We start from the raw sequence: 12,081 nt of genomic DNA, 5'->3' as shown, positions 1-12,081 counted from the left end.
ATACTTACCTTGGATGATATATTCGTTGAGGTAAGTTGATACTGTTGACTGTCAAGCCAACTTTGATCAAATTCACTAGGCCATGGTTCCCTTTATTAGATTAATTCATTAATTACAGTTTAATTTTTGTACTTGTTTTAATTATACCTTGTTATGTATTTTTTTAGGGTCTGCACAGATATTTAACAACTTTCAGGTGCATCGTAAATGGTGAGCTTTAGATGGATTTACTGTTCAAATTATATTGTTAGTAATGCTATTCCTGACAAAGCTCATCATCAAAGATCTCCCCTTAACTTTTCAATCTAGTCAAAATCCGATTAATTACTATTTTTATGTGTGAAAATAATGGGTAATCTCGCAGTTGTTAATAGTTGTGCAGGAAACTGTTTTTGTATAATTTTAAATATGTTGTTTGTTTTGTTATTTTTTTGTTATATTTACTAAGTAACCTTATTAAGTAACAATTCAAGTAACTAGTGTGTAGTCACATTTATTCTGTTTCTGTAATTCTTTATTACATTCCAATTTTCTATTTTTTATTGAATTTACACACACGTAAGCAAAGGGAGATGCCGTTCAGTGAAAACACATGCTTTCTATGTTTGATTGGTTTGGTATATTTATAATCTGATTTAAAATTTTTTTTTATTAGGTACACATTTTTTATGTTTTGTAGTTTAAAAAATCATGAACTTGGTTATCATGTGAAAACACAACAACTAAAATATCAAAAAACAAAAGAGTAAAACTGCTTTCTGATTTGTGAAATACTAAACACTACAAACTCCTCTTCAGTGATTCAAAATTAAAAAAAATAAATGTGTTTAAATAATTTGTAGTTATGTCGGATAAATACACAACCATAACAGAGAACGACAAAATAAAAAGGTCAAATTCTATTATAGCATAAATCTATTTCCGATGGTGCTGAACACGAATCTGAAGCTATTTTTTTATATATGTATTAAATAAAAACTTACCTGAAGTGACCTAACTTTATGTATATATAGAAATGTATGTCTAGATAAAGTTAGGTTATATCATGTTAAGTTTTTATTTATTTAATATATAATACAAACAGTGGAGGCCAGAAAAATTTAGGTACAAAGTGTAGAAAAAAAAAACAAATATAATTGGGTAGTTTTATTTTAAGTGTTATTGAAATATAGAAAAAAATGTGTTCAACATTATTTTTTATAGTGAAAGTCCATTATTTTTAATTACTTCTTCATGAAAGTGTTGCAAGTGCTGTTATTTTGTCTAATTTGAACTATTACAATCTTTTAAAAAATGTAAGAAACTATACGTATATATATACGTAAACCATACGTAAACAAATTATGTTTCATGAGATAAAAAAGCGGTGAGTAGCTATTATTTGGTTTTGGGCGGACTAAACAGACCTCAAATTGCATAGTAAATACTCCCACTACGTCTCACTGCTGAGTGGTGGTAACCATGACCACCACTGTAAACACTTTCCAGGTTTATAGGCGAGTTACGGGAAGCCAATGTATTCAAATGAATTTTGCAAGTCGAGCTAAATTTTAAATTATATTTTATTACTATGAAAATTTCTAGAGGGGGCGGTGCCCCAGAGCACCAGCCGGTTCTGAATATAAAACTAAATTTCTAACAATGTATTCTGCGAAGAGTACATATTAGAATTGTGAAAATTTTTCTTAAAAACTAGGTTCGGCCACAGAAAAATAACTTCATATTCATGTTTAGCACTTTGCATTTCAGTTTCTGCGATTCAAAGAGGGCCAAACAAGGACGAATAATGAAAATAGACATCGCTTAAAGTGAGTTTATACAATTGAGAAATTTGAATATTATTCCGATTTAAGTAAAATTGTTCATTGCTCATTTAAATGACTTAATCACAAGAATAATCTCAAAGTTGTGGCTATATATACTCCACTTTACAACTGTTTGAACGCTGACTAAAAACTTCATTTGATAGAATTAAGACACCAGCAGTAATTGGTATAAAAAAAATAATCAGTAGCTTTTAAAATGCCATACAGAAACATGACAAATAAATTTTTTTAATTATTATCCAAATTTTTTAAGGGGGGCATTCTATCGTGAGAGGGTTACTTGTTTCAGTCGCTGAGGGAATTTCACCCTTTGTGTGCTTGTGTGGACTTACTTTTTTTGTAATTTTTTAATACACGAGACTCAATTTTTGTATTTTTCCAACTTGTGCCTTTTAACCAATAATTATTTTACTTGTACACTATTCTAATTCGTCAGATCATGTATTACATGTGTTTACTATAATGTTTATGTCTAATAGATTTATGTGCTATCATCTTTGTGTTTAATTTCCTTAGAACAATTCCTGCAATCAAGGGGATGGGAAGAAAATACATTTAGTTTGAAAAATTTATTTCCTTGTAATTTTTTTGAATACACATCTTAAAACGGAACAAAATGAGTAAAAGTGACCTTACGAATTCTGTAAAAAGTAAATATCAGAGGCTTTGTTAAACTTAACAAGAAAACAAATTAAAAAAATTGCTGCATATAAATAAAAATTAACCACAATGACTAAATAAAAGATTAAAATCTGACAAGACTGCCTACAATGTATAAATAATAATTTGAAGCAGCTGTTTAATTTTTAGTTTGGAACTTCTGTTTTTTCATGCAACTTTTCCTTAATACAGGGTATTTACATGAAGGACCACAAATTCTTGGATAATCTTGAGGCCAAATATACCTTCGTCAAAAGTTCCTTCTCTTGCGAGTACGATGTTTAAGTTGAAATTAAAAAAATATTGCAGTGGTGCGGGAGATGTATCTGAAGCCACACCTACTACAACACTCCACAGAACTAGAGGCGCACACACGGTTGTACTGACATCACTGCAACGCAAGAGAGACCTCCCACCCATCTCCCTAATGTACTGCACAGGCATAGATATACAAGCAGTGATGTTGAAGACCGATACCCAAATCGTAACAGGTAAAATTTCATCATGACCAAAAATATGAAATGAATTCAAATATATCAAAATACAATATGACGTCCATATAAAACAATGGCTATTTATTCTCTACAAAGCACCTAAAAAGATTCACATCTTTCTGTTTTCGGTTCAACAATGACGATGAAGTACAATAGTGCTAGTAAAAAGATGGAAAAATACCACAAATTATGAAATATTTTCAAATATTTCTGTCTAGGTTAAGGCCAGTGGCGTAACTTTTTATTTCAAAACAAAAATTTGAAGATAATTGGTTTTGTGGTTATGCTCAAAAATAGTTTCTTTAATTTCAACTTAAACACTTTAAATCCACGTAATTCGACATGATACGTTTAAATAGCTACCTCAAATCCAACCTATTACATAAAAATAATACTTAATTCGATTTATGGCAATGAATCATATCACAAATTTCACCGTTCCTCATTCATATTGCCACATCTCAGTAAATGCTCTATGACAAGCTTTGTATCGTCCGAATCGAAGTAACACTTTGCACAGTGCATCACTTTACCGACCTTAAATAGAAACACTTCATTGTCAGATACCGGCGGACACGAACTGATGTGGTTGTGCAAACACTGTGCCGTCCTGAACATATTCGTACAGTTTACACAATAGAATGCAGCTTTATAACCCTTGGTGTAATTTACTGTATTTTTGCTACTGGTTGAATGCGACGAACAATGCAGCGCCATCTTAAGGTTGGATCTCGAGTTAAAACAGCAGTAATTACACGTCAGGATCTCCAGTTGGGAGAAAAGTTTCTTCTTGTTCCTCTTGATTGCCAGCTCGATCTCTTTCTCTTTTTCTTTGCTGTTGATCACCTCGCTTTTCATTGTCGAATAGTCTATTTTTGTCCCTTCTAGGGGACTGTAAGTGTCAGGTGCGCTCTTTGGTATAGCAAGAATTCCTTCTTTTTCTGTAAGGGGGAACTCGTTTAAGACAATTTCTGTCTCCACTGTTAAGGAATCATCAATGGTAACTGTTTTACTGCCAATTTCGTCCATGATCCTTGGTATATCAGTTAACTGGCCTGTTTTTTCTGCAGTCTTTGTCGTGTTATTTGTAATGATGTTTACTATTGTTACATTATATTTAGTGATATTTTTCTTCTTTGGTTTTGTGTTTCTCCTTGGTTTTCTTTTGCTTTTTCCTTTAGCTGATACCAAGTTATTAGCCAATAAACTTCCCTTTAATAATGGATTCCTTGGACAAGACGGTATATGCTTTCTAACAGCAATTTCACTTACTGCCCTGTAATAGCAGTATTTGCAGAATATCATTCTAAAATATCAAAAAAATTAATCTCTTATGGAACTTTATATAATTTTAAAATTTATTTACTTCCATATTTTTTATGCATTGCATGTTTTTTTTCACTGTATCCCGGCATTTTTGTTTAAAAATATGGTTAAGATTTACAAGGATTTATGAAAACTGTACATACCGACCAGACCATTAAAATAGTCTTGGGTGAAAATTTGTGGATACACAATGATTTTAAGTGTAATAATTTATTTCTCTTTAGGGGCACTGTTCCCACAAAATAGTATTTTCCTCAAATACTCAAGATTTAAACATTTAAGAACTGAACAATTTAGAAGACGGAGAATCAGAAGTGGAAAAGTTATTGGGCATATTAAAAAAAACTTACAAAAATCAATAATTCCTTTTTTATACCAGAACAAATAACAAAGTGTTTGGTGATTTATCCAGCAATTCAAATCTCAATTTTTAATTCTAAACAACTCTCCCTAATAATAATTTTCATTTGAGATAATTGTAATTTGAGATTTTTTTAATTTCCTAAACAAACTTAAAATTCTTTATGGCAACTTTCTTTTAAAAACACGGAATATTTTTTGTCAACAATTCCTTTTTCCATAAAATGAAAAAGAAAAATGTTTCCTCTCTTTCTCAAACTGTACATACATACATACAGTATAATTAAAATGTTTACTTTGACAATATCCAATGTACAAAACAAATGTGGACAAATGTTACTTACTGTTTAGGGTCTACATTAACTTTTGTTTTTCGTGATCTTTTCCTTTTATAGGGAGACAGCCATTCGTCTTCTGATATATTTGTTGAAGCATCAGTGTCTACTTCCTTTGATGCACATCTTTTCTTACCTCGTTTAATATCAATTGTAGTTTCCGTGCTATTAGTATCTTCTTCAGTGTCAGAGATAATATAAATTTCATCGTGTCCATTGCTACTGGACGCTAAATGCATATTTTGTACTTCAGGTACCAAAACACAGTCTTCAATAGTTGTACCGGAATTTTCCTTTATATTAGTTTCACTACATGCAGGGTTTGGTTCCATATTAGGTGGAATATCTTTATTCAGTTCATATTGGACTGTATTACCCAAATTCAGATTACCATTTTGTTTAAAATATAACTGATTTATTTTTTCATCATTTTGGATACATAATGTTACAAAATTATACATTTGCTTCAATAACTCTTCGCAAAGTTGGCAGATAACTGGGTTTAGTGTCAATTCAACATCCTAAAAATTATTCAGTGTGTTAGAAGTTTGACTGCCACTCCTTCAGCATACGATAGATTAAACAGAACTGAACAAAAAAGTGCATATTATATGGATCTAAGATTAATTACTTTTAAAACACATTAATTACTTTTACTTTTAAAACACATTGAGTTTTAGGGAATTTTACCATAACTTATCAATAGTGCAAGTCGAACCATTTTACCTTATTCTAGGAGAGCTGACTATTTCGTGCCATACTTTTTTTATAGTGAATGACACAAAAAAGAAAAATGTAAACTATTGTAAAAATTAATGTTAAAAAAAATAAACAATTAATTGTTCTGCAGTTTTTTTTATGAATAGATGGGAATATTAAAAATAATTAATTTGTTCTTTCCATGAGGAAGTTCTTGTAACAGTTTAAATTTTAATAACTTTGAAACACACAACAAGAACACAACTTTAATCAAATATAAAATTTTTGTTTATTTTGCCTATTAAATTATGACCCTTAAATTTCTAACACACTATAGATATATATCTTCAAGAAAATAAATATTTAATTTTAGTGTGATAAGAAAAAATAAAAATTCAATAAAAAAATATATATTCTACATACCATTTCTGGTAGACACTGTTCCATTATTAATTTCAACTCATTTGCCCTGTCAAGTTTCGTAAAGGCATTACTTTCTAAATAACCCAAACAAGTCCTGCAGATTTTTTTCGAATCATCTTCATCGATACCTAATACTTTTTCCAAATTGACTTGATCCTTGTTATCATTTGTGAAATCGTGAATACTATCCTCAATTTCCAGACATTTCGACTTAAATGCAAATGATTGTTGAAGTAACTCTGTACAGTCTTCACATATCACATGATTATCAGTACAGTTCAAATCCTAAAATTTTGTAACATTTATTAGACATACAAAATAGAACATTTTTATGTATAGTTTTAATCGTATAGAGAAACTTACTATTTGAGGCAAAACTATTTGAATGATATCTATTTCTGAATCATTAACAACTTTCAAATCCTGAATAGTTTGCAAACAAAGTCTACATATGTTTGTTGATATTTCAGACATCTTTGCCACCATAACCTTCTTAAATATATTAATAGATATTTCGATTCCTTATATACCTTATATCGTAATTTTATTTAAATATATTTTGCGAAGAACATCTATAATATATTATATATTTCTGGAGAAGAACCACTTAACATAACCTTACTTACTTTCTGACCAAAAATATATTTTTGTTTTTGACGTTTTACGTTGACCAGAAGTGCCATAAAATAGAAATTACATAATCCAAATATGAGTTAGTTCATATTAATAACGTATCAAGACAAAATTCATTTACATTCTACGAATACAAAAAATAATTCATAAAGTCTGTTCAACTATATACCTGCGTTTAAATTAAGAAGACAGTTATTTCTCCGCACTATTAACTATTAAGGTTATCTTGACTAAGTATCGTTGCATGGAATCCACAAAACTCTGAACCGAGTACCAACGAAGAATAGTGAATATTTGCGAAGTATCGATTTAATAGAACTGTCAAATGTCGTATACTAACCTGTATTTTATATGCGTTTATTGTGTCATAGAAAATCAACGGGGCCCTAAAGTCGACAATCTAGGTGCAAAATGTACCAAAACGCCTGCGGGGCTGCAGCCGCCAGTGCCGGGGGTTGTGTCGAGACAGACAGGGATTGTCATAGCTTAATTTCCAAGGAACCCACTGTACCCGCTATAGAGCATGATTATAGTGGTTTTGATATTGTTAAAGCTACTCAGGTGATTATTTTGATGCTTATCTTTGATGTCTATCTATTAAGGCTTCCTTATATGCATGTTTGATATTATTTTTATAATAAACAAGATCGATTATTTAGATATCTTAAAAGTCAGAGAAGTTATTTACATATCAATGTAAAATTAATTTTGACACAATCTTTAAAGCTAACTTTTCTTATAAGCTTTTATAACGTTTTCTTCTAGTATGGTGCATTTGCGAGAGTCAAAGAGCTCGTCGAAGCTGGATATAACGTAAATGAAAGAGATAGCGAGACAGTAACTTTATTGCATTGGGCAGCTATCAACAATCGTAAGGAAATCATGCAATTTTTCATCGAGAAGGGTGCCGAAGTAGATGCAGTTGGTGGTGAATTGAATGCGACTCCATTACACTGGGCGACGAGACAGGGTCATTTGGACGCTGCCGTAATTTTAATGAATGCCGGAGCAGATCCCAGTTTGAGAGATGCTGAAGGTTGTTCATGTATACATCTGGCAGCTCAGTTTGGCCACACAGCTTTAGTAAGTTTATTTAGCTTTTTTTTTCTTAAAAACCTAACATAAATTTGTAGGTTGCATATTTTGTGGCTAGAGGTGTTAGTCCGGATCTCGTGGATCGTGCCGGGATGACGCCTTTGATGTGGGCTGTATGGAAGATTTGCAGCTTGGATCCGACGAGATTGTTGCTGACGTTGGGAGCATCGACAAATTTGACAGACCAGCAAGGCAATACTGCTCTTCACTGGGCTATTTTAGCTAGGAATACCACAGCCATATCATCCTTAATTTTACAGGTGAGCACAAAATTAATTATAATATCTTTGTGGTTTCATTAGAAAATGGCTAATAATTTACTGAAACCAGTGTCATCTTTTCATACCAATATTATTATATTTCACAAATAGTTACAATTTAATTTTACTTTAGGGTCATGCTAGCCTCAACATTCCCAATAATAGAGGTGAGACCCCGCTTTCTATGTTACAGTCACAGATAGGATCGATATGGGTTAGTCCGAAAGTTGCTGATATAATAAAGGAACACACCAATGCTTTTAGTTCAAGAAACTTCCTGTACAAAATAACCAAAGACAAGGTACAGTTTATTTCTTACCTGCTACACCTCATACAAACTTGTCACTATACAAAATGTGTAATTTCAGAGGATGAGATGGTGGTGCATGGTAGGGACTCCCTTCATGGCCTTCTACATAGCCGGTGCCATCTTGAGCACCAACCTAATAATTCTAATAAAAATATTTCTTTTAGTGTGCTTGTACATAGTGATACATTACGTGGGGCAAGTCTTGTATGACGACAGGCTCATGGCACTACTACCCCTCAGCATATACCTCTCTACGAAGATGTGGTTCTATTTCACCTGGATCATATACTTTTTGCCTTTCACGAGTATGTTGACAACCATTGTTTTCCTCGCCAGTTCGGGGCTACTCTGGTACTGTTTCTTGAAATCGTGGCTGGGAGACGCGGGGGTAGTTAGCACCTCGCAACAACTGCAATTCAGGGTAAATTTTTGTGCTGGAAATTTGAGCAAAATAACAACTGTTCCTTTTCTAGACTATAATAGAACTCGCCGAACGAGGACCTGGGGGTTTCGAACCTTCCACGTTTTGTTCTGCGTGTTTGGTGCGCAGACCGTTACGTTCAAAGCACTGTGCTGTGTGCAACCATTGCGTTGCAAGGTTTGATCACCACTGCCCATGGGTGGCAAACTGCATAGGTATTTGTTTGGCGATATAGAAAAAAAAAGAAGTACTGACTTTTATTCCTTTCAGGGGCGAAGAATCACAAGCATTTCATAGGATTCCTCGCTTGTTTAGTGATAATGTGTGCCCAAATGCTTTATGGTTCTGTAAAATATTGGCAGAACGAGCCTTCATGTAACATAACGTCAACATCGGACGGGTTTTGGAAGAGCATAGTAGCTATTGGGCAATGCGATACGTGGGTCGCCTGGGTGGCGGCCAACGCACTTTTTCATTGCATCTGGGTGTTTATGTTGTTTGTTTGCCAGATGTACCAAGTAAGTTACATGCTTTATTAACATTTACAATAAAAATATACCTGCATATGATTTCTCAAAGCTTAAATTAACAAATTTTCCTAAAAATATTTTAATGCTCGGGTTTATACAGTAACCACCTGTCTAGAATATTTGACACCAATCCAATAACACAATCTAAATAACGTTTGTATCTTAAATTAAATATGGATAGATTTGTCAGCCCATTTAAACTTAAACAAATGGTGGATATAAAGCACTTTTTGACTTATGGCGGCCTGATATAGTCTTGTCGGTACAAAATTAAAATGAGTCGACATAAAAAGCAAATCGCAAGAAGTTTGGACTTTCTAAACTGGCCATAAGTAAAAACTCAAAGGAATGTAATAAAAGAAAATATTTATTCATATTTTAAATGTTTGGTTTCAGATAACCTGTCTAGGGATGACAACGAACGAGCGGATGAACCGCGGCCGCTACAACCACTTCATAGCGAACGGAGGTAAGAGCCCCTTCAGCAAGGGTCCCCTGCTGAACATCGTTGAATTCTTCGAATGTTCATGTCTCGGCTTCTTCAAACCGGAGGCCAAGGATTGGCTGACGAGTTTCGATTTGGATAAAAATGTTGAGCATCAACCCCTGCTCAGGCACAAGGAGAACTTTCAATATGTATGAGGTGGCAGGATTCAGCCCCATTCCAAAGACACGACTGAGTTTAGAGAAGTAACTGCACTTGTGATTATTCTAAATTATTTTTAGCTCTCTAAGGCACCGAATACGACATTCCTGAGGGGTCGATGTTAGATGTCATTTTGAATGATCGAATGGTGTAGAAAGTTGGTTAATGTGATTCGTGATGTTGATTTTAGGTTTTTTAGAACCTAATTTAAATTTGAATTTATTTTAAAAATTCAAAAATTTTTCATAATTGCAAAGTTCGGTTCGCATCTTTTTATTTATAAGAGTTTTCAAACAAGTTTCTGCGATTGCTAACTTCTTATTATTGACAGATATCTGTCACTTCTAACTTCGACTTGCTCCAGTTTTACCTATCAGCATTTTTTTGCAATAAACGATAATTTGCTTTACTAAAAAGCAAAGGAAAGAAAATCACTGCACAATATAATATCCTCCGAATACTGATACAAGTTGGTGATAACGAAAGATATATTTATGTTTCTGGGGATAATTCCGTTATCTCGTCAAGTTCAAGAACAACTGCCTTTTTTGAGACTTATTTACATTAACCGAAATAATTTGTTTGAACAATAAAAATATTGGGACGTTTGAGGGATTGTTTTCATCTATATTTTTTCCATATGATTTAAATCTGGACTTTGAAACAGCCATGGCATATAACTTTAAAACTATTTCTAGCTTTAGCACCGTTTGGCCGACAAAATCGCTCAAGTATTATGTTTACATACATCACAATATTGATTTGAGTACACAAAAGTAGCCGTAGAAAAAAATTATCATGTTTTGATAAAAGAAAAACGCCTTAAAACTAAATGTATCGCAACATTGATGTATTAATTATTAAGAGTAACAATAAAGATTCTATGAGCAATGTTGGTGTGTAAGATTAAATTTTATGTATGTGGAGTAATATATGAACGCTCGAATATGCACGTTTAACTTTACAATTTATTTCCTATGGAAATATTTCTTTTGTTGCTTCATGAAAATATTTGGAATTGAAAGAGAGAAAACTGGTTTATAAAATGAATAAATGGATTATGGAGTAGGTGTAGAATATCTTTTTTTTTCATCTCTTACGCTGGGCGCCATTTCTCACGTTGCATCAGTGGAATCTTGATTATCTTTAGACCGACTTTATAAGTCAAATTAGACTAAAGTTCGAGAGAAAACATCGAATCACATGACTAAAAAAATTAACATAATTTTAGTTATAGTTTTTTTGAAAAATTGAATTTTTTTTCTCTGTATATTTTTTTAATTGAAAACCACGACATTTTTGGACATTTTTTTTTTTTGAAAATTAAAATGGCGTGAATTATTACATTTTTTATTCAGTTCATGTGTTATATGTTACCCTCTACCTTTGGTTTTTTATCAAAAAACAAGTTATCCACATTGACAAAGAGTGCTTTGAAAACAAAACATCCAACTATTACCTCAAACAAATTTTCACAGTTCAGTTAAATTTACGGTAAAACGTTAAAGTTTAGAGCACTAAAAATGCAATTTTCAGATAAAGAAGAGCACGATATGTTTTAAACATATTAATTCATTAAACTGAAGAACATATATCTTTACTTCATGTGTAAAAATTGCAATTATAATATTCTGATCTCTTATGTCAATGCACATTTAACTGTCAAAATTTTCGTTTGGAGTAATAGTCAGATGTTTTGTTTTCAAAGCACTCTTTGTCAAAGCAAAGAATTTGTTTTTTTGACAAAAAAGTGAAACTACAACACAATTCGAAAAATTACCTGAATTCTAAAATATGAATATATGTACATATTTGAATTGTCCTCAAAACGTCATCTTAAAAGGTACAGTTCTTCCCATTCCCAATAAAAATGAAGATAACATTTTTTTTGTTTTTCTGCAACTTTGCCTTAATTTGACTGACTTTGTATCTTTTAAGGCAACCGAGATTCCCACAATTGAAACGGGCGCTGGGTATATCTTGTAATACTTTATTAAAAATATTTTTATAGTAGTTTTAAGCAAATAAATTCTTACTTAATAATTACTAATGAAAAAGTTCTA

The 12,081-nt window shown here is 32.2% G+C and overlaps 2 protein-coding genes across 2 annotated transcripts; one reads left to right on the top strand and one right to left on the bottom strand.

The window, feature by feature from the left end:
• Positions 1-2,432: 2,432 nt before the first annotated feature.
• LOC108906118 lies at positions 2,433-6,749 on the bottom strand. Its single transcript, XM_018709282.1, has 4 exons — positions 6,487-6,749; positions 6,124-6,408; positions 5,011-5,522; positions 2,433-4,286 (listed from the first exon to the last, which is right to left on the bottom strand). Exons 1-4 carry the CDS (start codon positions 6,607-6,609, stop codon positions 3,413-3,415), a joined length of 1,794 nt encoding a protein of 597 aa, XP_018564798.1. The 5' UTR covers positions 6,610-6,749; the 3' UTR covers positions 2,433-3,412.
• Positions 6,750-7,167: 418 nt separating this feature from the next.
• On the top strand, positions 7,168-11,304 carry LOC108906158 (palmitoyltransferase Hip14). Its single transcript, XM_018709355.1, has 8 exons — positions 7,168-7,317; positions 7,522-7,839; positions 7,890-8,111; positions 8,245-8,412; positions 8,480-8,842; positions 8,895-9,057; positions 9,113-9,360; positions 9,769-11,304. Exons 1-8 carry the CDS (start codon positions 7,168-7,170, stop codon positions 10,012-10,014), a joined length of 1,878 nt encoding a protein of 625 aa, XP_018564871.1. The 3' UTR covers positions 10,015-11,304.
• Positions 11,305-12,081: the final 777 nt, after the last annotated feature.

This window comes from Anoplophora glabripennis, unplaced genomic scaffold, assembly GCF_000390285.2.
Source record: "Anoplophora glabripennis isolate ALB-LARVAE unplaced genomic scaffold, Agla_2.0 scaffold74, whole genome shotgun sequence".
Classification (NCBI taxonomy): Eukaryota; Metazoa; Arthropoda; class Insecta; order Coleoptera; family Cerambycidae; genus Anoplophora; species Anoplophora glabripennis.
Note: the sequence above shows the minus strand (reverse complement) of the source record. Positions and strands in the feature narration are given on the sequence as shown.

Excerpts from the sequence above, each read along its gene's own strand:
- LOC108906118 (XM_018709282.1), bottom strand. The coding sequence starts at position 6,609 with ATGGTGGCAAAGATGTCTGAAATATCAACAAACATATGTAGACTTTGT. Across the intron at positions 6,409-6,486 it reads AAATAGTTTTGCCTCAAATA|GATTTGAACTGTACTGATAA; the intron begins GTAAGTTTCTCT and ends ACAAAATTTTAG. Across the intron at positions 5,523-6,123 it reads AACAGTGTCTACCAGAAATG|GATGTTGAATTGACACTAAA; the intron begins GTATGTAGAATA and ends AATAATTTTTAG.
- LOC108906158 (XM_018709355.1), top strand. The coding sequence starts at position 7,168 with ATGTACCAAAACGCCTGCGGGGCTGCAGCCGCCAGTGCCGGGGGTTGT. Across the intron at positions 7,840-7,889 it reads AGTTTGGCCACACAGCTTTA|GTTGCATATTTTGTGGCTAG; the intron begins GTAAGTTTATTT and ends ATAAATTTGTAG. Across the intron at positions 8,112-8,244 it reads TATCATCCTTAATTTTACAG|GGTCATGCTAGCCTCAACAT; the intron begins GTGAGCACAAAA and ends ATTTTACTTTAG.